General features: G+C 35.1%; 1 protein-coding gene across 2 annotated transcripts in view; it reads right to left on the bottom strand.

Annotated features, from left to right (window-relative positions):
• The window catches only part of Washc4 (WASH complex subunit 4), a 60,733-nt gene that overhangs the window by 3,324 nt on the left and 33,330 nt on the right, over positions 1-24,079 (bottom strand). For both annotated transcript variants that reach the window (XM_042693069.1, XM_042693070.1), the window contains 17 exons: positions 23,470-23,577; positions 22,313-22,459; positions 22,104-22,183; positions 18,883-18,988; positions 18,075-18,191; positions 16,279-16,447; positions 15,781-15,935; positions 14,017-14,091; positions 13,619-13,723; positions 10,902-11,036; positions 9,304-9,412; positions 6,574-6,640; positions 5,820-5,906; positions 4,365-4,512; positions 2,931-3,027; positions 1,845-2,041; positions 1,046-1,145 (listed from right to left, as the gene is read on the bottom strand). In XM_042693069.1, coding sequence (XP_042549003.1) covers positions 1,046-1,145; positions 1,845-2,041; positions 2,931-3,027; positions 4,365-4,512; positions 5,820-5,906; positions 6,574-6,640; positions 9,304-9,412; positions 10,902-11,036; positions 13,619-13,723; positions 14,017-14,091; positions 15,781-15,935; positions 16,279-16,447; positions 18,075-18,191; positions 18,883-18,988; positions 22,104-22,183; positions 22,313-22,459; positions 23,470-23,577 — 2,002 coding nt within the window. The remainder of the gene's footprint in view (positions 1-1,045; positions 1,146-1,844; positions 2,042-2,930; positions 3,028-4,364; positions 4,513-5,819; positions 5,907-6,573; positions 6,641-9,303; positions 9,413-10,901; positions 11,037-13,618; positions 13,724-14,016; positions 14,092-15,780; positions 15,936-16,278; positions 16,448-18,074; positions 18,192-18,882; positions 18,989-22,103; positions 22,184-22,312; positions 22,460-23,469; positions 23,578-24,079) is intronic.

The following is a 24,079-nucleotide window of genomic DNA, read 5'->3' as shown; positions in this document are numbered from 1 at the left end:
ACACAAATTCTTAAAAATGGATTCACTAGTTTATCATAGTCCTGGAGCCAAACGTAATATGCTCAAATTTCCACTTGGTAAATATTGTCTTCCAGATAACAGGCAGAAATAATTTTTCAAGTACATGCTTACTACATAGGTCTAGTTTCTAAAAATTCCTGGATATGTTCTTAATAAGTAAGCAATATTAGTTTTTATGCAGCAATCAAGAACAAAGTTGGTCATATAAATGATCTTCCCAAATGATTTATATCACTGAAATGTTAAAAAGTGGGGAGAGTGATTCTTCTATCTTGATTTATGAAAAATTCATAAGTATAAAAAAGGAAGAACAAACATGAAAACATTAATGGTGAACTAGATACTATAACCAGCTATGACCATCCAAGCAAAAAAAAATAATACATAATTTCCATGACAAGAAAAAGTAAACATCTGTTCCTCAGGAAAAAACAACTGCTCCTAAATGTCGTATCTTGTATCATGGAGACATTAAGTGTGGCCACTAAATGATGCTTTGGATTCATCCTACATACAGCACAATATTGAGTCGTTAGTGTGACTCAACTGCATTGAAATGACTAGCAGTTATGGCTGCGCTGCACTTGGACTCTCCAGGCCTAAGTAGGAAGGAAAGCAAGATGCTGCTTACTGTGGCACTGACAGCCAGCCCTCATTTTAGACTTCTAAATACCTCTCCCACCCATTAAATCAACATCCAGTTGGCAGCAGCTTTTTCTGCAGCAATGTTTAGTCATTGTCTCCTAATTTGTTCCTTCTAATCTGATACAGTTTAATTGTGAAATAAAAACTGGCTTAAAATTTATTTCAATCAGAACATGAAATGGATAAAAACTTACAAGGTTACCAGAGTGAAAAAAGTTTCCATTGCTTTTTTAGAAGACTTATTGTCATATAGGACTTATTTCAATATCATTTTCCAAAAAGTAAGGAAGCTAGAAATGACCAGAGAATGGGGGCATTCATTTGTGTTGATTCCTAAAAAGATACTTAAAGATTTTTCCACCTTAAGCCACTTACTGACCTTCCTTCTCTTTCTTTTCTTGGTTCTCTTCAGCTGCAGTCTTATCTGCTCTGAAGAAAATTCTTGCACTGCTCAGTGAGAAGTATAGCAATTCAAACTCCTATGTAAATAAATATAAAAGGGGAAAATGCTTAGAGCAAAATACCAAAACTATTTACATCATATCACATTACTATTTTAAAAAGGTATCTAGCTGGGTGCCGGTGGCTCAAGGCTATAATCTTAGCTACTCAGGAGGCTGAGATCTGAGGATCGATGTTCAAAGCCAGCCTGGGCAGGAAACTCCGTGAGACTCTATCTCCAATAAACCACTAGAAAACCGGAAGTGGCACTGTGGCTCAAGCGATAGAGTGCTTGTCTTGAGCTGAAGAGCTGTGGAGGGACAGCGCCCACACCAAGTTCAAGCCCCATGACCGCCAAAAAAAAAAAAAAGTATCTAATTAAACTGAGTGCTAGTGGCTCATGCCTGGAATCCTAGCTACTCGAGGATGAGATCTGAGGATTACAGTTCAAAGCAGGCCCAGGCCCAGAGTTCAAGCCCCAGGATCAACACACACTCGCACGCATACATACAAGCTTTAATTAAAATCATAAATATAGAAACAAAACTAAATAACCTAACCATTTTTGAAATCAAATGATTTCCAGGTATCATTTATATCTAAAATGTACTCTTTTTACCACTATTTATCTCACTTGTTAAAGTGGCAATTTCCATATGGCTTCTGGTTTTCAGTTGTCAAACATAATGATTATCAAAAAGTCAGTCAAAGGAGAGTTGATTCTTTTCTTCTTCTACCTGTAGATAGACATCCAGTCGCTTCTGAGTGAGATTCATGGTTTGCAGTAATTTTTCATCCTGACTAGTTGACTGTACGTTCTGTTGCTTGGCAACTGCTCTTATCTCCTTTATGTATTTCTCTCTAACAGACTGGAACCAGTGAAGTGAATCAAACTCTTGGTACTGATCCAAAAGCTTTAGGATGTAAGCCACACCTGTAGTCATTAAGCAAAACCAAAGTTAAATTAACACTAGTTCAGAAGTTGTGTTCTCTACTCCTTTACCAATAACTCCTAGCACTAAGCTAACCTCAATGAATTCTCTTTTAAATCACATTTTGCAGCACAAATAAATTTACCAGAATGGCTAATTATTCCTTTAAAAGAAGACATAAAAGTATCAAAAAACGAAAGAAACCAAATAAGAAAAAAACAAATTAACTTGCCCTTAAAAATAATCCAGAGAAATACAGCTATGTTAAGAAAATAAAATCTTCCATTGCTAAATAGCAAGTGAAGCAGCAGCAAGGAAACCAGGAACAACACCTGGGCCCTGAGTTCAAGACTCAGGGCAGGCACAAAACAAAAATAAAAACAGAAAACACCTGTAAAACCTTAACAAAGGCAAAGCCTACGTATCAGATTAAACCAGACAAGTGATCAGCAATACAAAGGTAATAGGTATTAAATGATAACTAGCAATGACAAAAAATGAGTAGTTTTAATCTTATGACCTCATTTTAAAAAGTAAACACTGCTCATTAAAAAATCTGTAAAGAGGGGCTGGGAAGGTGGCTCAGTGGTAGAGCACTTGCCTTCCATGCCTGAGGCCCTGGGTTCGATTCCTCAGCCCCACATAAGCAAAAAGAAAAAACCCGGAAGTGGCGCTGTGGCTCAAGTGGTAGAGAGCTAGCCTTGAGCTGAAGAGCTGAGGGACAGCGCCCAGGCCCAGAGTTCAGGCCCCACGACCAGACCCAAAAAACAAAACAAAACAAAACAAACAAAAAAATCTGTAAAGAGCAAAGCCCTATTTCAAGCAAATGTTTCTAGAACTCATCATAAGGTAAACAAAAAATTAATAGGAAAACAGCTGCATTAAACTTACCCATAGCAAAACCATCATCAGTAAAGGCAGCTCCAATTTTATTTTTTTTATTTAACTTCTCCTTGCAACTAATGGAATGCTCTACAAAGTTGAGGGTCTAAAATGGAATAAAAAGATATTAGGGAAGCAACTATGCTAACCAAATCTTCAGAATTTATTATTTTCAAAACTTAATCTCTTTTAGATTGCTATACTTCCATTTAAAACTTTTGCCCCAAATAGTCCCTTGGTAAAAACACAAATCTACACAAAAATATGTCTCTAATGGCTCTTCTTCCCAAGTCCTTTAAATATGAGTATTCCCTCAATCACTACTTAACCCTAGCACTGAGTCTTATATGGCAGTATAGTAGTACATATACTTTGAAGATGAGAATGCTGAGCTTTGGGAGAGTATCTTATCCCAGTCACACAAAGTGAGTGTGGAAGCCAGAAAACCAAGTCACTTTACCAAAACACTCTTACCAAAACAGTCCTTATTTCTGCCTACTCAATACATTCTCAAAACTAATTATCACGTTCTCGGTTAAAAAGAATTAGGGGTTTTAGTTTAGCAGTACTTAGGGATTCACACGTCTTAGGCTGGCAATCTATCACTTAGTCCCACCTCCAGCCCAGCTTTGTGCTGCTTATTTTGGAGATGGAGTCTAATGCCCAGGGACTGCCTTAAGTCACAGTCCTCCAGATCTCAGTCCCCTGAATAGCTTGGATTACAAGCATGAGCCACAGGTATCTGGCTAGTTCTTAGTTCTTTGCTTCAAGGATGAATTCCCCCCAAATAGTACTACTATTGAAAATTATTTTCCAAAATATCTTAAACCATTTGTTCAATAAATATTTTTAAAGCTTAGTAAATATGAGGCAATTAACTGTTTAGGATTTTAAAAAAATCAACTGTCATCTAGAGTTCTCAAAAGGCAACACAAGAGATGGGTGGCTATGCTGCCTAAAACAGGAAGCCACTAGTTGCACATAGTAACTGAGCTCTTAAATAAGGCTCATGTAACAGAAAACCACCTTTTCCTTTTCTTTCCTTTTTTTTTTTTTTTATCTTTTTTTTGTCAGTCATGGGGCTTGAACAGGCCTGGGGCCTGTCCCTGAGCTCTTTTGCTCAAGTCTAACACTAGCACTTTGGGCTATAGCACTTCCAGTGGTTAATTGAAGACAAACTTTCCTGCACAGGCTAGCTTCAAACCATAATCCTATAAGGCAGCCTTCTGAGACACTAGGATTACACAGGCATGAGCCACGAGTGCCTGGCAAAAACATACATTTATTTTGTAAATTTTTAATTCATTTAAATTTCAGTAGCCAAATGTGGATACTAATGGACAACACAGTCTATGTGCAATTTATGCTATAAGGAAATCAGATCTATTTATCAAACATTTTTCTTTAAAAAAAAAAATCACTTCAGGTTCTGAAAATACTCACTAGAGGAGGAACAATGATATAGAAATTTCGAAGATGTATGTTCTTGGGCCTTCGAAACTCTGGTGCAAAAACATCGACAAGCATTTTAAAATATTCTGTGCCTTCTGCAGAATTTCGTGTATGATCACTGAGGACAGAGTCTAAATGCCTACAAATTAAACAAAAATAGGTACTCCTTGGCTTTGTTTTCAAAAGAAGTTGTGTCTTTTTAAAACTCCTTTTCTTGTTAAGTTACATTAGTATACTCAGAAAACACTATGAAATTTCTATGTAAATCTAGAGTTCACAATGAACTCATTTTCTTATGGGAAGAAACATCTATTAATTTAACTTAATCAAATACTCAGAATAGAGCATTCTAGCACTGTTTTCTTTTCTTTTCTTTTTTTTTCTTTTTGGGTCTGGTCGTGGGGACTGAACTCTGGGCCTGGGTGCTGTCCCTCAGCTCTTCAGCTCAAGGCTAGCACTCTACCACTTGAGCCACAGCGCCACTTCTGGCTTTTTTTCTTTTTGCTTATGTGGTGCTGAGGAATCGAACCCAGGGCCTCATACATGCAAGTCAAGTGCTCTACCACTGAGCCACCTTCCCAGTCCCCTAGCACTGTTTTCTTAACAAACCGGTAAAACCTATCTCTTTGTAATCAATTTGGGTTCATTTTAAATCCCTTCCTCTGAATCTCTTTACCTAAGCTTAAATCTGGCCTTCTTTCAACTTTTCTCTTTTAACCTTCAGAAACATTAGGTGCTTCTGCTCCTAAAACCCTCATGAACAAATTGTACTTCCAAATTGTATTGCTCTCAAGTTACAAGTCACAAAATCTCTTTTTTGTGGCTCTCATGATCTATCTACAGATAAATGCTCTTCATCCAAACATGAGGTTCCATCTCAATAAACCCACTGCCAATTGTATGCTATAACTTACATTGTTTTCTTCCCCTCATGATTCCAGGGCTGACTCAGAGCTACTATTGCTGCAACTGCCAGTACCATAATATCTGCTTCAAAACTACTGCAGGTTGTCATTTTTTTAAAAATTATATTCTAATTATATTTAAGTAGCTATACAAATACAAAGGGGTTAACATTCAACACGTGTGTTTACACTGACACCAAATTTGTATAATAAAACCAGCACTGGTGGCTCACAAACATAATCCTAGCTACTCAGGCGGTTAAGATCTGAGGTTGGAAGCCATCCCACGTACTAAAGTCCATGATACTCTTATCTCCAATAAACCATTCAGAAAAAGCTAGAAGTGGTGCTGTGGCTCAAGTAGTAAAGTGCTAACCTTGAGCATAAAGAGTCTTAGGAACAGTACCCAGGCAGGCTCTGAGTTCAAGCCCCAGGACCGGAAAAAAAAGGCATAAAATTTATGTTATCATCTAATCCTCTCGTATGTTTTACATAAACATGCTTTAAAACTTCCAAATTTAATTATTCCACAAAACGTTACCTTGCTGCTTTTAATGTTTCTTCTGCAAGACCTTCCTCTTTTACTAGTTCTTCAAAATTTACAATATCTTCAAGATCAGGCACAAATCTATGTAAGAATTTGGGGAAGGAATTTTTTAAGGCCAATTACAACACATGCAATTAACACAGATATGAAAGTGCTACAAAATCTTTAACTATGTATTTAGAAAGAACTTTGCAAGTCAGTAAATTATTAATATGACTGCTTTACTTCCAAATCAAATTTTAGATCTCATCACATTTTAAACCTTAAAATAAGGTAATCTTAAGGTTCATTCATAACCTAATCTGATAAAATAAATCATAATCTTAAAAGAAAAATATTTTTAAGAGTCTAATGCAGTCAAAATTTAAGAAAAAAAAATCAAGCTAGTAGGATTAATGGCTTTTTCTGCATTTTATCTCAAATTACATTAATGAGAACAAACACTTTATAATATCACCTATAACAAAAATTGAAGTACATATTTCTTTTTTTGGGGGGGGGGGACTCTGGTTGTGGGGCTTGAACTCTGGGCCTGGGCTCTATCCCTTAGCTCTTCAGCTCAAGGCTAGCACTCTACCACTTGAGCCACAGCACCACTTGCAGCTTTTTCTGCTTATGTGGTGCTGAGGAATCAAACCCAGGGCCTCAGGCATGCAAGGCAAGAACTCTACCACTGAGCCACCTTCCCAGCCCCAAAGTACATATTTCAAATGGCAGAAACAAGGCAAAATGATGTATACATCCATACCTAATGGCATTGCTGCTACAATGAAGACCACCAGATCTTATCATTCGTACATAGCCCATAGCATTACCTTTAAGACCACACAAAAAAGCAAATATTTATATAAACAACTCTTTAGGCAGTAATACATTTATTTTCAGTAGTCAATTACAAGACTTTCATACCTTAAGTAATATTCGCCTATTTTAGTTTTTATTCCATAAAAAGGAAAACAATAGTTTTCTGCACGTAAAATATAAATATGGTTACATTATCTATGTAAAAATATAATTATTTCAATTGGAAAAGTAAATTCATTAAATGCTAACTATGTTAAGATGATGAAATACTTTTAAAATTATAATACCCATAGGGATTCTTACACTGAGTCTTTCACTCTTTTACTCTCTCTCTCTCTCTCTTCTCTCTCTCTCTCTCACACACACACACACACACACACACACACACACACACACACACACACACACACACACACACACAGAATGGGTCCATACCTGTAATCTCAGCTATTTGAGAGGAAGATAGGATTTGTAACCCAGAATCCCAACAAAGAAAAAAGTCATAAAGACCCTATAAAAAACATCCAGCATGGGGGATAACTCCTGTAATCCCAGCTACATGGGGGCCTGGAGGGTAAGAGGATTGGACTCTGAGGTCACCCAGACAAAAGAAACCTTATCTAAAAAGAAACTAAAGCAAAAATAAATGTTTTTTAATCTTTTTAATTCCTCCTTTCTTCTAAAAGTTGTAACTGGAAAGGTGATAGAGAGGGGTTACAGTTAGTAAGGCTGAAGAGTTTATTTTCAACATGGTGTCTAGTGAGTATCATTGCTGCATTTGTTTACCCTTTGTTCCATCATTTCAGTGCTCTCTCTTACCCCCAAAACAGATAAAACTTACAAACAAAACAGGGAATGGAAAATAAAAACAGCAACAAAAGAGAACAAAACAAAAAACCTCATTTTTATGTCTTGTAATTCATTTTGATAAGTATCATTTTATATGATCCAATATCCAAAACTATCTTCTCCTAAGAATGTCCTCCTTTGGTCTCACTGTGTGAATGTCTAGAGTCCTGTATAATTTATCATGTCCCAGTGTATTTTTTGTCTTCTACCATCCATTGTGTCTACTTGTAGATTTATTGGTACATTTCAGTTACAACAAATGAGGGAAATCATGCAACCTATGTTTTTTTATTCTACGAAAAAGGGCTGGGGTGTGCCTCAAGTGGTACAGTGTTTATTTAGTACAAGATTTTGTGTTGAAACTCCCATATGCATTACCAGGTGAAAGCCAAACTGATGGCTGTCAAATTTGTATCTGTAGCCTTGACTCATCTGGACTTGTGAGCTTCTTTTTAATCTAGGGCTCACACCTACTTTCTAAGAAGAATTTGAAGTTTTAATATGTGCACACTAAGCTCAAGATATTTATTTCTAATTATATTTCCTTGCTCAGAAACTGACAATACAATTCTCCTAGCTGCTCAGAGCGAATACCCTGAATTATCCCAGATTCCTTTCTTTCCTTCACAAATCCAATCCAATCAGTGGGTAATTGACACTGGCTTGCCTTGACAATCTAGCTAGAATCCAATCCTCTTTCACCATCCTCACAGCTATCAGATTATTCTAAAGCACTATATATCTTGCCTTGGCCACTGCAATATGCGATAGTATCCTGATTTCCCACTTAGACCGTTAGCAAACTGCTATACCATGACCTTTTTTCTACATACTCGATGAACTTTTTTGGTATACCAGTCTGGGGCTTGACGTCAGGGCCTAGGTGCTGTCCTGCAGCTTTTGTACTCAAGGCTAGTGCTTTATCATTTGAATCACTGCTCTATCTCCTACTTTTTAGTGGTTAACTGGAAGTAAGAGTCTCACAGATTTTCCTGCCTTGGCTATCTTTGAACCATGGTTCTCAGATCTCAGCCTCCTAAGTTAGCCAGGATTACAGGTGTGAGCCACCAGTGTCCAGCTTTTAAATATGGCATATTGTACAACTTTGGTGCGGGGTGGGGTGGGGGAGGGGGGAGCGGGGAGGATTGGGTGGGGGGGCGGGGAGAGGATGGGAAGGGATGGGAAGGGGAAACAAAAGAGGAGGCTACAATGCTTGATAAGAAATGTAGTCATTATCTTGTCCATGCAATTGTAACCTCTCTGTACAGTATTTTCACAATAAAAAAATAAAAATAAATAAATAAATAAATATGGCATATTTTGAAAGACAAGTTCTACTCAAAAGGCAGAAGGACAAAATAGTACAAGAGTAAAAAATTACCTCAGTGATATTATCAGTACTTTATCTTTGACTAAATTCATATACAACATGCTAAGTTAAATGATTAACCTTTCATGTAAATATTTTGTATCTTCCCATTTAGGCATTTTAGCATGAGAGAAGCTGTTTTAGAAGTGCAAAACATACTAGTAACTGAAACAGAATGAGTACCCTAAAATTACTTACTAGTTGACTATTAATTCTGAATACAATCTTGGAGATTCATTACTAATTATACTTCTAATTTGAATGAAGATATTTTATTTAACTTGTAAAGTCCACAGCCTTTCAATTATGTTTATAGCAATTATCTGAGTAAGCAAACATTCTAGTGTAATAAAATTGCACGAGGTCATATGGTAAGTTCTTTATTAATATGAGATACTTGGTATATGCATTTCTGGGATTTGTGCTTTATTTCCCAACAGTTTTAAAATAACTTACCAATTTGGCTGATAAGCTGCCTGAATTGATCAAGGTAACTCTGACCCTCTGGTGTGATTCCAAGTTTTCTGATGCCTCGATTGAATTTTTCTGCTCTATCAAAAGGATACTAAAGAGAGAATTTTAAGACTAATTTTAAGCACAAAATGACTACCAAACCAAAAGGTCAATACCACTTCTATTTCTAATTTTGTATTTCATTATTCCTTTTTTAAAAAAATCAAGTATAATGAATAAATATCTGTGGAACAAAAACTATTAGGGTTCAAGATCAATGTTTTATTTTCTTGGCAATATTAACTAAAGGGAATAAATTGCAAAACTGAATTTTATTAATAGTCTCCCAATACTCAACTAATGTATGAAATTGAGAAAAGAAACTCATTCTTCCTAGAAACATTTGTTCAAATGTGTGACCAAGTTTCTGTTGAATTTACAAACACATCAATGAACACACATCAGCTGGCATAAAATTTGTTACTATCATCATCAATTAGGCAAAATAACTTTTCCAAGTCTCAGTGGATAGATTTAAGAAATTATAAGAACAAAAGAAAGCAATTCTCACACAATAGCAGAATTATTTAGCTTGGGACACTAGTAAGGTCCATCCCAATAAAGAAAAGATAGTTAATATACTTCTCTAGGGATAACTATAATATGTAATTAAATTATTTTAACAGAAAGGAGCATTCTGCTGCTCTGATGTTAAATAGTACTACAAACTATTTTACAAGAGGGTTAGGGCTGGATGAATCTTTTTTTTTTTTTTTTGGGCAGTCATAGGGCCTGGGCACTATCTCTGAGCTCTTAACTCAAGGAGAGTGGTCTACCACTTAAGCCACAGTGCTACTTCTGGTTTTCTGGTGATTAGTTGGAGATAAGAGTCTCAGGGTTTTTTCAAAGCCGGGCTGGCTTTGAACTATGATCCTCAGATCTCAGCCTCCTGAGTAGCTAGAATTACAGGTGTGAGCCACCAGCACCTGGCTTAGATGAATTTTAAGCAAGATTATTAGGGGGGAAAAAAGAAAGATTATTAGAATAGTTCTGTATATGGTAACTCAAAAATATAGGACCCATCTGAGCTCAGGGGTTCTCTATCCACATAGATACATGCCTCTGTACTAGTAATGTTTTACAATCTAACAGGATCTTTACTTCCCTCTGGGAAAACTTCAACATTCCTTTAAATTATTGCCAGGAATGTGAACTACACAGTGTTTCTCAAATGGTAAGCATTTTGTGCTAGAAATTTTAAATATTTATTCTTTTTCCTCAAAATTCCTTTTTATCGCATTTTTAACACCTATATTATGTCTCCCAAAGAAATTAAGTAGATCAGTATGTACTGCCGCAATAAGCTCACTGAAAAATAGTATGTATAAGATAGTTCATTTTCACTAAACAAAAGCAAGCTATGTAAGTATGTGTATCCATATAGATTAAGCTACTTGAAGGAATAGTATTACATTGATACCGCAACTGCTTTCAGAAAACAAAGTGGGAAGAAAGAAAATGAGGAATTAGAATTGTAGCACAAATATTTGCCATGTACTTAGGAACTGAATCAAAATACCTTAAAAGAATATATAGCATACCTTATGATCATTTTGGTCCTTGATTTCCCTGAAAAACCGAATATCTTTAATCAATCTGGATTTGATATGCTCATCATACATAAACTGGCTAAATATATAGAATTTCTTTTTCAAAAACTGGTAGGTGAAATTAACCTATAAAATTAAAATTTAAAAAATTGAAAACAGTTAATATAAAACTTAATTTCTAGTCAACATTACTGCATAACAATGGCCAACGATTATTTCTAAAAGTCAATTCACACTGGACCTGAAATATTTAAATAAATCAAATTTCTTTTTTTCTCCCAGTCCTGGGACTTAAACTCTGGGCCTAAGCGGTGTCTCTAAGCTCACAGCACCACTTCTGCACCACTTCCAGCTTTTTCTGAGTAGTTTACTGGAGATAAGAATCTCAAGGACTTTCCTACCTGGAACCTTGATTCTCAGATCTCAGCCTCCTGAGTAGCTAGGATTAATTACAGTACTTCACATCTGTGCTCAATGATAAATCAAATTTTTACTGCCCAAACTTTCAGACCTTTCTGTATGTTTCTATTTTTACAACAAAAGTGAACAAAGGGGAAATGTAGAAAATGCTGAGGCTAGAAGAAGAAACAAACCAGACTACAGACTCTATTGTTCATGCCATTTAATTACAGATGGGGGCTGGGAAGGTGGCTCAGTGGTAGAGCGCTTGCCTTGCATGCATGAGACCCTGGGTTCGATTCCTCAGTGCCACATAAGCAAAAAGAAAAAAAAAAGCCAGAAGTGGCACTGTGGCTCAAGTGGTAGTAGAGTGTTAGCCTTGAGCTGAAGAGCTGAAGACAGCGCCCATGCCCAGAGTTCAGGCCCCACAACTGGACCTAAAAAAATAATAATAATTACAGATGGAAGTTTCTACGTTCCACTCTAAGACAACAGCAGAGCCTGGGCATCCACGTGCATATGATTTGCTGAGGAAAAGTGTCCATGCTCAGGATGCAGAAGTACTGTACTACAGATGCTTACTTGTTCTGTAGTGCTGCCAACAACCACTAAAGACACACTGCCTTTCAAAAACAGTGATACTCATTGTATCACTTAAAATAAGCACACCAACATATCCCTTGACGTTTGGGCTCCATTTTTGAAAGGCAGATTTTCACAAAATTAAGAATAAGGAAACATTCAGCAGATCATACAATGATTTGTGCCACACTGATAATAACATGACTGAGAGTTTTTCTGTGCCCCAACTGAGTTGAATAATGCACACAAGGGGAAATCTAAAGGTTTCGCTTTTGAATTTTTTAATTATTTTTACCATCTTGATAAAACTACATATAATAAATCTGGGTTTACTGTACTCATTCCTAGGTCTTCATACACTAGTTCATGCCTATAATTATTACTTGGGAGGCAGAGATAAAGAAGACTACAGCTCAAGGCCAGCCTACACAAAAAGTTATTGAGATACCATCTCAACAAATAAACTGGGCATAATGATATACACCTGTAATTTCAATTTATGAAGGAACATAAATAGGAGGATCACTGTCAAAGACCAGGCAGGTGAAATATAAAAGACTCTACTTGAAAAAAACAAAAGGGCTAGGGATATGGCTTGCTTGCATAGCAAGTAGAATGCTCTGACTCCAAACCCTAGTACTTACCAAAAAAAAGAAGAAGAAAAAATTACTTATTAGTAATCTACATAGTTAAGAATGATACTAAAGTAATAAGCATGTATTCTTTAATTTTCCTGAAGATATTAAGCAATTACTTATCTATAACCATTCTGGACACCTTGTACATCCAAGGTAATGTTCCTGTTCTTCTGCTAGACAATGGTTCTTGTGCTCATGAAGTTTATATTCTAGCATGGGTTACAGATATCTTAAACAAGTATGTACTGCTTTAAAAAAAAATCTGCCAAGTGGTGGTACACATTTGTAATTCCAGCTACTTGAGAGGCAGAGTTAGGTAGATAGTGAGTTCAAGGCCAGCCTGGACAAGGTCAGTGAGATCCAATCTTAAAAACAACAAAAAAGGGTGAAGGGTATGGCTAAGTACTGTGGTCAAGCACAAGGCCCTGGGATCAACCCCCAGTCCAGGAAAAACAAAAATTAAATCCCAAGTGTAGTAATTTTTAAACATGGTAAGTAATGTGGGAGGTGCTATGAGAATGAGTATAAAAAGCTTGACTCAGATTCACAATATCCTGAGAAAGTGAGATTTCAGCTAACATTAAAGTAAAATAACCTAACATTAATGCTAACCTATTAAAACATTCACTTGTCTCCCTCACAGGAAAAATTAGCTACTATCTAGTGCTTTTCTCAAGTAAATGAATGCCTATTTTAGAATTCAAATTATTTTTATTAAGTTCCTATTCATATGTGTTTCTTAATACTTTTTTCCCCAAAAGAAATGACATTAAACAGCTACCAAGGATTTGTTTTTGAAAGTAATTTTCAGAAAACATCAGAGAATACACATATAATCTCCAAATCTCCAATGTTATTTATGATGATCCTGAGATGTTACAGTACCTTTTATTTCTCAGTTCATAAAATCCAATCCAACACAATTTTAAGGCCATACTTTTTAACTATATCACTAGAAAAAATGGAAATTCAAGTATAACACAAGCAAGAAGCAATGTATTTTGCCTAGTTATTCAGTAAGAAAATTATCTTCCAAAGTACTAAATTAGATAGGGCTTTATTCCCATCTAACTCCACAAAGGTGCTTACTGTGGTATTCATGATTCCTGTGCCATGTGTTCGAATTGAATTAGCAATATGCCGAATATTAATAGTATTCAAATGTTTATTATTGCTTGTTCGTTCAATAAAAATCTGCAATGAGACAAATTTATGCTCAGTAAAAACACAAACCATAACACTAATCAGTTAAGCAAAGAAAATTTCAGAATCTATCTTATTAAAGATAATTTAACTGAAAAAAACACTCAAGAAGATAGTACAAAGGAATAAGTATAGCAGCAAAGGAATAAGAAAGATCTCTAAATAGTAAATTATTTGTTTTGTATATTTTACTGATTTTAACCCTTGAGAACTTATTCCTTGTTCTTTAGCCTTCCCACTACATAGTAACACACATTTTAAGAAAATGTCTAAAACCTACTTACCTGATTATTGAGATTATAGAGGTACCGAGACACAAATATATGAATGTTTCTCATAATTTCCAAAACATCAAGGCCCTACAACACAATCCACAGAAGTGCATGTCTAAGTTTTATGTCCAAGATGGTCAGTTAAATCTGCATCGATACAGGAACTTACCAAGTTTACAATATAAGAAGTTAAGTTTACAATTACTACAAAGAACTTCATAAAAGGTATCACCAAACGTTCAAGAACTTTGACTTGTACATATTCTCAAGGATTTTTCTCTAAAGTTTTTTACAAAGTAAACTAATGTCCAGATTCTGAAAAGTAGTCACAGACCATGCTGAGACATTACTTTTCATATACTAATCATGTGTAATTCTCAAAATGAGGTGCTATTATAAATTCCATAAGTGGAAAAAAAAAAAAAATGAAACTAAGCAAGCTCTGAGGTCAAGCAGCCAGGAAGAGCCAGACTCTAGAGTTTTAGGAAGTCCAGTTCTAAATTTTTTACATTTCTTTTGACTTTCATAGACCACATTTTGGGGGTTGGTATGGGGGCATAAATTCAAGGCCTCTAGCTTGCTCAGCTGAAGTTATACCACTTCAGCCAGGCTTCCAGTCTGCCTTTTTGCTGGTTAACTGAAGAGTCTTTCAGACTCCACTGCCTAGGTTAGCTTTGAACTAAAATCCTCTGATCTCAGCCTTCTGCGTAGCTAGTATTACAGTGTCAGCCAATGGCATCTAGCTCCAGATCATTTTTATATAAAAGTTCTCGACAGAGATTCTTTCATCTTTTAGTATTTCACATTGTTCCCTAATTTTTCTATTAGCACTCAAACTGGCACAACACTTTCTAACATCTTCTAACCTAAATTTTTGTTTTCACACATTTTTTGTCCCATTAGATTGTAAGTATACAAACTGAGACTGTTTCTATTTCCCTTTGATTTCCTAAATACAGCTGAGTATCTAGCATGTTTGCAATAAATAGTAGATGTATAGAAGTGAATGAAGGAATATGTAAACTGGAAATGATCCTAACATGCAGCAGGATTAAAAAAAATATATATCATCTTGCCGGGCACTGGTGGCTCACGCCTGTAATCCTAGCTACTCAGGAGGCTGATATCTGAGGATCACCGTTTAAAGCCAGCCTGGGCAGGAAAGTCTGTGAGACTCTTATCTCCAATAAACCATCAGAAAACCAGAAGTGGCACTGTGACTCAAGTGATAGAGCTGAAGAGCTGAGGGACAGCGCCCAAACCCAGAGTTCAAGCCCCATGACCAACAACAACAAAAATTATGATCTTAAAAGTTTGGGACGGAATAAATGTCTTTTTGATTACTGTAGAAAAATCCTATGCAAATTAACTGATAATATAAATGCTACCTTCATAAAATACCTTCATATTGAAAATTACCTAAGTGAATTTGCAAATCTGTTTCTTTGCACTCATTTTAAGGTCAAATAATTTACAATTATGTAAGATTAGCTGTTTTATCAAACATTTCCCTCAGATATTAAAGTTTCCATACTATATCCAAGTTTATAGCCCTCAAATATGATCTTAACTGGACTTCTTACAATTATACACTATACTTATATCTTTCTGGAAAGCTATACATAATCTATTCATATTTAAAGTGCACAGGACAGTGCCCAGGACCTAAGTTTAAGACTGAGAACTGGCATAAAAAAAGACCAAAAATATAGATTTTTCTTAAGAAACATTAGTACACTACATAGTCAGATTATGTTATAAGTATTTAACACATACCTGTTCCAAAGTCTGACTTGGAAGATGTGCCTCTGTCATAACTAATCCATAACGCTGAGTAGCCAAATTTCTCATTTCACTGTAAGTGGCCCAGTCATGAAGAGCTACTGTTGTGAGATTGTAGAAAGTCTTATCTAAGTAGTGAGTTACATATGCTAGAAAAAAATTTAAAAAAAATCTATTTAGTAAATAGCAGAAACAAATGAAACTAGAAAGGAAACAAATAAATCAGCACAAAAACACCATCTGACTTTGAACTTAAAATTTCTTTCTGTAAAATAAGGTGCAGTACTCAGGTGCTTCTCAAATTTGAGGCCAGTCTATACTACATAGAGACATTGTCTCAAAAAAAAAAAAAGCTCAATAAAAATGAAAGAAGAAACAAAATGGAAATAAATAACGAAATAAACTAGAACACATTATTTACCTATTTACCTATTTTAATAGTTAGAATAATGAGACATAAGATGACTCTAAGAAGGGAACTAAAATACTCACCTCGAATGTCAATAAAACGATTAAAAAATCGAATTGGATTCAGAGAGAAAAAAAGAGCAAGGTCTTTCATGCCAACTTTGAAAGGGTTTCGGTCATCCAGCTTTAAATGAGTGTGCACAGAAAGTCGCAGATCCTTCTCAATTTCTTTGCACAACTTGTCCAGTAAATGCTGCTCATAAGAAAAATGACAGTTTTTCAAAATGATATTCTTAATTATTTTGTTTTCCTACATGTTTATGCTTTGACCCTAAGAGTTTTATACTCAAGACAGTTATAATGGCTCACATGTGTAATCTCGGATACTTGGGAAGCAAAGTCAAAAGAATCCTAAATTCAGGGATAGCCCATACAAAGATAGTGGGATGAACCTCTCCCAAAAATTAAAAAAAAAAAAAAGGAAATTGAAAATGTTGAAAGGGGTGATGCTGATCAAGATACATTGTATTCATAAACTGCTTCATTAAAGGGCAACTCCTTTGTATACCTACTTAAAGATTATTTTTTTTAAATATAAAAATCAAAGCAAAGTGAAACAAAGGGCTAGGGTCACAGCTTAAGTACAGGCCCTGGATTCTACAGGGTCCTAGTACCATCAAATCAACATCATCATCATCATCAGTGCAGTAATTGGAAAAAAAATTGCCAAACTGGTCATTTTGACTTAGGAATCCAAAAACCTCAGTAGTAAAAATTTACTTTTATTGAGAAAGTGAAAACTATTCAACTTTCCATTTCATACCAATGCCTTTGGGGAGCATGGAGTTATATAAATACCCAAACTTTATTTTCATTAATACTTTAAATCTCTTGAAAAGAAAATCAAAAGCTAATAACCTGTGGCTTTACTATAAGAAACATGAATATTAAATGTGGAGCATAAACACATTTTAAACTATCCACAAGACGAAAGATTCTACAAATATACACTAAAGACAGATTCTAAAAATGTACGCTATAATAACTGAAACACACAATTCACTGTGCTAAAAGTAATTAAATTAACCATCTTCTTAGTCTACCACAATTCTAAATACTGGCTACATATATTTTATTCTCAACATGGGAATGTGTATAGACTAGGATCTAACTCAGTGCAAGACCCTGAGTTCAATAACCTAGCAAGTACTGGCAAAGAGAATATTTAGTACAAAAAATTATACTGAAAAATTTATAATTTCACTAAACCTAAATAAGTTTGTACTGTGGTTAATTTTAATTCCTCCTCCTGGACAAAAGTATAACTAGATGGAAATTTAATTTTAAAGATATCAGTGTTTATACACATTAGAAAGGGAGGGACACCCTATATTCATCCAAATTATTTTTGCTCTACTGTCTTTTAAATCTTTAATTTTTCCCTTCTTAGGAGTTCTTCATATGAAACTCAGTAAAATATCAGTAGTTTAATTGCCTTATCCATATATCAGGAGCATTTAACATTCAAAACTATTTTGTTCATGTATTCCTATAATAAAGAGAAATTTAAATTTACTATTTATGAATTTGCAAATTCCTAAATTTCTTTAAAAAGTGGTAACAAAAACTAATTTATTATAATAGTAATACTGATACAAAAATAGTTCTTTGCTCTATAGTGATTTATAAGTAAGTTTGACTTCATGAAAAGTCCGACACTGAACAAGACTTTGTACAAATAAATTGTCATGTTGAATTGAAACCTCTTTGTATAGCTATTCAAAGATAATAAAATTTTAAGTTAAAAAAAGACTGGTTAAATCTAAGATTTTTTTTCCAGAACTCTGTTTTAAGCTTTTCCATCTTAGCTATGATCTTACCTCATTTAAAATGTCCATAATTTCCTTGTCATAACAATCCAGAAGTACCTCATATGAATCTAAATGCCTTGCATGCATCATAGCAGGTACACAGTCTCGTAAAGCACTAAACATATACTAAGGAGAAAATTTAAGTCAATATCAATATGTGTAACTCAGGAATATAATCTAAACAATATTACACAGGTAAATAATCTATGCAGAAAAATAAAAACCTTGGTCTGAAGGAACGATGACTTTTCTATAACCATCTTATTTTCCCAAGAATGTAAACCATATAAACATATTAAAAAATTATATTCACTTATCTTTTCCTATTTTATGCCTTCAAACATATTCACTTCCAAACAGACATTTGTGGGATGTGGCATGCTCAAGGAGTAATATGCTTGGCTCTACTTTAATCTCTACTTCAAGAATGAAAAGAAAACAGGAAAAAGAAAAGAATAGACAACACAGAGAGGACAGGAGAGGAGCAAGGAGATGATAGATGGAAGGGAGAAGATGGGAGAAAAAGAAGGTATATTTGAGCAAAATACAGTTTTCTGATGAGTAAATGTCAAACTGTTATGACAAATTAAAATCAGAACGGTTAATTATATGGGAGAATGTATTAAAACTAACTTCATTAACATCAATATAAATTTAACTACAGACTGTATAAATACATATTGTATATGCATGACATTCAAAATAGATTAGCAGCCAATAAAGGTTTCTTTTTTTTAAAATAAAAGTTTTTTAAATGACCTATTCTTAAAACTTAAAAAGTGACTAAAATTATTCTTTGTAATTATTCTTTACTTACATGTAATCTAGCCGCATCAACAGCATTTTCATATACATCATCTAAATAAATTGGGAAAACAGCTCGATGCCAGTATAAAAAACAACAGTCACATTGTGTTTGGACTCTACAATATAAGGTAGTAAATAATTAGTAGTGCCCAAATAGAAGTATCCCAAAACAGCATGAAAGAATACTCACTTTGGATTTCCTGTATCATTTCGCTCAACATTATATAGAAAAATCACACTTTTCAAATTGAGCAAAGGCAACAAAATATTCCAACATTTCTTATCAGAATTCTCCATACACTTCAATTCCAAAGATTCTTTGAACATAGTATATTCAGGTATGACTATGAAACATCCCCCTTAGGTTCATGTGCTGAATACCTGGCAGTACTATTTTAGAAGATACTAACAATTTTAAGAGATGGCCTAGCTGGAGGAAGTAGGTCACCTGCGGCAAGCCTCTCAATGTGATACCTGGTCCCCAGTCCCTTCCTCACTTTGCTTCCTGTCCACCTTGCCACCACATGCTCCCACCACCATGCCCAAGCCCACAGTGCCAAGAAACCACAGGGTAAACTCTCTGAAACTATAAGCCAAAATAAATCCTTTCTCCTCTAAGTTGTCACTATCAGTATACCAGTGACACAAAAGTAACAAGTCTTTGGAACTGGTATAGTCCTAGAATGCTCTAGGCAGAGCTTAAGAGAGATTCTGGAGAACAGTACAAAAGAGAATGTCAATAGGAATGGGGACAGTGGAAAGTTCTTATTGTTTCTGAGACCAATGAGAACCTCCTTGAGAACTGTACTACAGGGCTTTCATGTCCAGCAAAGAATTTGTGTACATTTTGTACATCCACATCCTGGACTTTGAGTGAGGCTGAGTAATTGGCCACAAAAAATTTTAATTAAAAAATAATAAATATAAATAATGGACTAATTAATTAGGCACAGAGAATTTCATACCACAGCATTCAAACTGTGCTTAGTTAACTTTAACTGCTTTTATCCAGGTTTATAGTAAAAACTGGAAGCCAAAAATAGAGCAGAAAGACTAGAAGAACTTACAGATTTGTCACAAAAAAAAAGTCAGTAAAGGTTAGGGCTAAGGAAGCTGGTTTCTGAAAAGACAAACACCATTAAAAAGACAAGCACTTTACATCCAGACAGCAAGAAACATGCCCTGAATGTCTCAGGAACTGGCCACACTCCCCCTCCTTCAGACTCTAGGGTATGAGTATAAAGACTTCATTGACAGTATTTAGAGTAGAGTGACTAGACTCCTGTGGTGCATAGTATAGGCTAAAATGTTGCTTCCCCAAGATTGATTTCATAGAACTTAGTCACCAAAGTTTGCCATGTTGGGTTTCTATTTTCTTTGATCCCATTTCTTCTTATTTCTCCATTTTGAAATAAGCATGTTTACTCTGTTCCATTGTATCTTGGAGGTAAGTTACTTTCTTTTTTATTCATTTTAGGAAGAGCCTCACAGTACCTAACAATGCTCTACCACTTGAGCCACATCCTGGTTCTTTTTGCTTCATTTCAAATAGAATCTTATTTTTGCCTGGGTCAGCCTAGACCATGGCATTCCTATTTCCACTTTCCACATAGCTAGAATTTCAGACATGTACAGCTGAGACCCAACTTTACTGATTAAAATGGGCTCTTGATAATTTTTTGCCTGAACCAGCCCCAAATGGTCAGCCTTTCAATCTCCAACTCCCAGGCAGTAAAGATTACAAGGCATGAGCCATGCTGCCCAGTTTTTTAATAGTTCACATATAAAAGACAACTTTGAGTCTAAATTGTGATTCTAGACTTTTGAACTATGTCAGAAATGCTAAGACTTTGGTAACTCTTGGAAATGTACTAAATAAATTTTTATCAAGAGTTAATTTTGTTATCACTGTGACAAAATTAACTCACAATACTTATGACTTTATTATAGCAACACTTACATCACACTTATTTACAACTTTAAAAACTGATAAAACCCCTGTCATATGTTCAGTCTTTGCCACAAAATAACTATTTCATACCTTATATGGTAACAAATGATGGCTAAATATTATATAATGAGGAAGGTTCAATTTTTCTTCCAAAGATGGAAAATTAAAGGTTACCAGCCAGAAAAATGTCATCTTCTCAGCACAGCAAAGAAAATTATGAGTATTAAATGGAAATTGTGCTGTAACTGTTATTCAGAATAATCATTTTCCTTTCAAGAAATCTCTTGCTTACTCAATAAAGAGAAAACAATAAAGTCACCAGTACTCCAAAATAAGACTTTCCAAAATTGAACTTAGTGACTGGCCACTGACAATGTAATTAAACTCCTATCACTAAATAAAATTACAGAAGAGTGGGCTGGGAAGGTGGCTCAGTGGTAGAGCGCTTGCCTTGCATGCATGAGGCCCTGGGTTCAATTCCTCAGCACCACATAAGCAAAAAGAAAAAAAAAAGCTGGAAGTGGCGCTGTGGCTCAAGTGGTAGAGTGCTAGCCTTGAGCTGAAGAGCTAAGGGACAGTGCCCAGGCCCAGAGTTTAGGCCCCACGACCAGACCCCCCAAAAAAAAAAATTACAGAAGACTATGCGTCATGGATCACTATCTGACAATTGATGAAGCCTTACTGTAAAGTAGTAGATTTAAAGTCCACTAATAACACTCAACATAATAATCAACATATGCATTAGTCTCTGTCAAATGCTCTGAGGCCACATTGCTTTACTTCGTATGAGTTTTTCCAGGAGGCTGCATGCTCCTATAAAAACAAACCTAAATAAAGAAGATTCCCTAAACTAGCACTGGTGGCTGATGTCTATAATCTTAGCTACTCAAGAGGCTGAGATCTGAGGATCATAGTTTGAAGCCAGCCTGGGCAGAAAAGTCCCCTTGAGACTCTTAACTAAAAAACCAGAAGTAGAGCTGTGGTTCAAAATATAGAGCACTAACCTTGAGCAAAAAAAGCTCAAGGACAACGCTTAGGCCCTGAGTCTAAGCCCCATGACTGAAAAAGAAAAAAAAAAAAGATAACTTCATGAATAACTTTCTGATCAAGGAGGTTACATTTTGTTAAGGTGAAGGAGGTTACATTTTGTTAAGGTGGTTACAGTGAAGAACTAATGCTCTATCTGGTTTTATTCCCTTTCTTGTTATGCTAAGAAGAAAACCAATATTCCTGTTAGTTCTGCCGTCAAGAGTATTATGACAGATAGCAATCCTACTTACCGTTCTCTAAGTTCACTGATAAGATCCAGCTTTTTCATAACTACTTGAAGGGGAAAGAGTTCTTCATCTTTAAATGTTTTCTTTCAGAAGGAGAAAAAAAAAGCAGAGAAGTTGCAGTCAAAAGTAGGGATAGGTTTCTTGGGCCAGTAACTAAAGAACTGTAAAATATCAGACCTGATATTATCCATAAATAACACCAACACACTTACCATTTGTGTGCCAACACTTAGTGCCAAAGAAATAATCAGTCGTCGTTGCTTTGTGCTTGGTCCATTTAAAGTGTTTTCAGCCAAAACTAGGGCAGAGAGCACATCAAGACGCTGTTCACTATATTTTTTGTCTGAAATTACTCTTTTCTTAAAAATAACAGAAAATAGGAAACTATTAGCTTAGTTTTTGAAATAGTAACACAAGTCTCATAAGAAAAACTTTTCTATTAGCTTTCTATGATTCAACTTTAGAGAGCAGGAGTAATTACTTCAATTGTTGAATTTCATATGTTTTATATTTACAACACTATCCCTTAGAATTGTCAGGAATAGCTGGGCACCAGTGGCTCACGCCTGTAATCCTAACTACTCAGGAGGCTGAGATCTGAGGATCTCGGGTCAAAGCCAGCCCAGGCAGGAAACTCCATGAGACTCTTATCTCCAATAAACCACTAGAAAACTGGGAGTGGCGCTATGGCTCAAGTTGTAGAGCACTCGCCTTGAGCTGAAGAGCTGAGGGGACAGCACTGAGGCCCAGAGTTCAAGCCTCACAACCAACCAACCAAAAAAAAAAAAAAAGAACTGTCAGAAATAGCAAACATATTAGGCATACTTTAAAATTCTATATTAATTTAATAAGAAATCATTTGTAAAAATGAAATCTCATTTTCAAAGTTCATATGCTATCAATTTTTTTATTTTTTTATTTTTTTTGACCAGGGCTTAGACTCAGGGCCTCATGCTCTTGCTCAGGTTTTCTGCTCACTGGCCTTTGAGCCACCTCTAGTACAGCTTTTTGGCTAGAGAAAAGTACCTCATGGACATCTGTGCACAGGCTAATTTCTTTTTTTTAATGTGTGGTAGAATTGGGTCTTTTGTTTATTTTTAAGTGCACAGGCTAATTTCAAACCATGATTCTCAGACTTTAGTGGATTGCAGGAACCACTAAAAAAGCCCAGTCAGTATCATTTTTTTTGTAGAGATGTATAAATGTATTTTATGCTTCAATTTCAGAGTAATGGTAACTCTCATAAGAATAAATAAAAATCATAAAATACTATAGAAAAGACCAATAATATTTAAAGAAATGGGATAGGCTAAATTAAAAAGCACATCAAATAGAAAAAAATATGTAGAATACATAATAACTTACATACCTTGGCTATAGAAATAGAATTAAGAGCTTGATGCTGAAGGTGCTGTGTTATATGTGAAACTGAATCAGCCACAACCATGCTTCTCCTGTAGAACATATGCTCTATTGCCTAAAAAAATGTCCAAAAGTAATTTTGTGAAGATCAATTTAAAGTTTAAGTAAAATAATAGGAGAATATCTTTAAAATGTTAAGCATGGGAAGGAATCTGTAACTGAGAAACATAAAACACAATAAAAGGTAAAAATTTTAAATTCAATTACATTAAAATTAACAACTTAATAGTTATCAAACAACAGAAAGTAATATAAAAGAAAAACAAATATATGAAAGACATCTGCCAAATATAAAGAATTAGTATTCAGAATACACATAAAGACTCCAAATGAGGAAAGATATCCATTAGAGAGGAATACAATCCAAGAAAAAGTTAAACAAAAGATATAAAGTTTTTCCTAAAAAGTTAATGAATGACTGAAAACATATCCAACCATCAATTGTTAACCATCGTTAACCATTAGGAATTAAACATTAAAAATTACAATCATTGGCCAGGCGCTGGTGGCTCACGCCTATAATCCTAGCTACTCAGGAGGCTGAGATCTGAGAATTG

Source organism: Dipodomys spectabilis, unplaced genomic scaffold (assembly GCF_019054845.1).
Source record: "Dipodomys spectabilis isolate Male_0828 unplaced genomic scaffold, ASM1905484v1 ptg000163l, whole genome shotgun sequence".
In the NCBI taxonomy this organism is placed as follows: Eukaryota; Metazoa; Chordata; class Mammalia; order Rodentia; family Heteromyidae; genus Dipodomys; species Dipodomys spectabilis.
The sequence above is the reverse complement of the archived record's forward strand: the minus strand, read 5'-3'. Positions and strand labels throughout refer to the sequence as shown.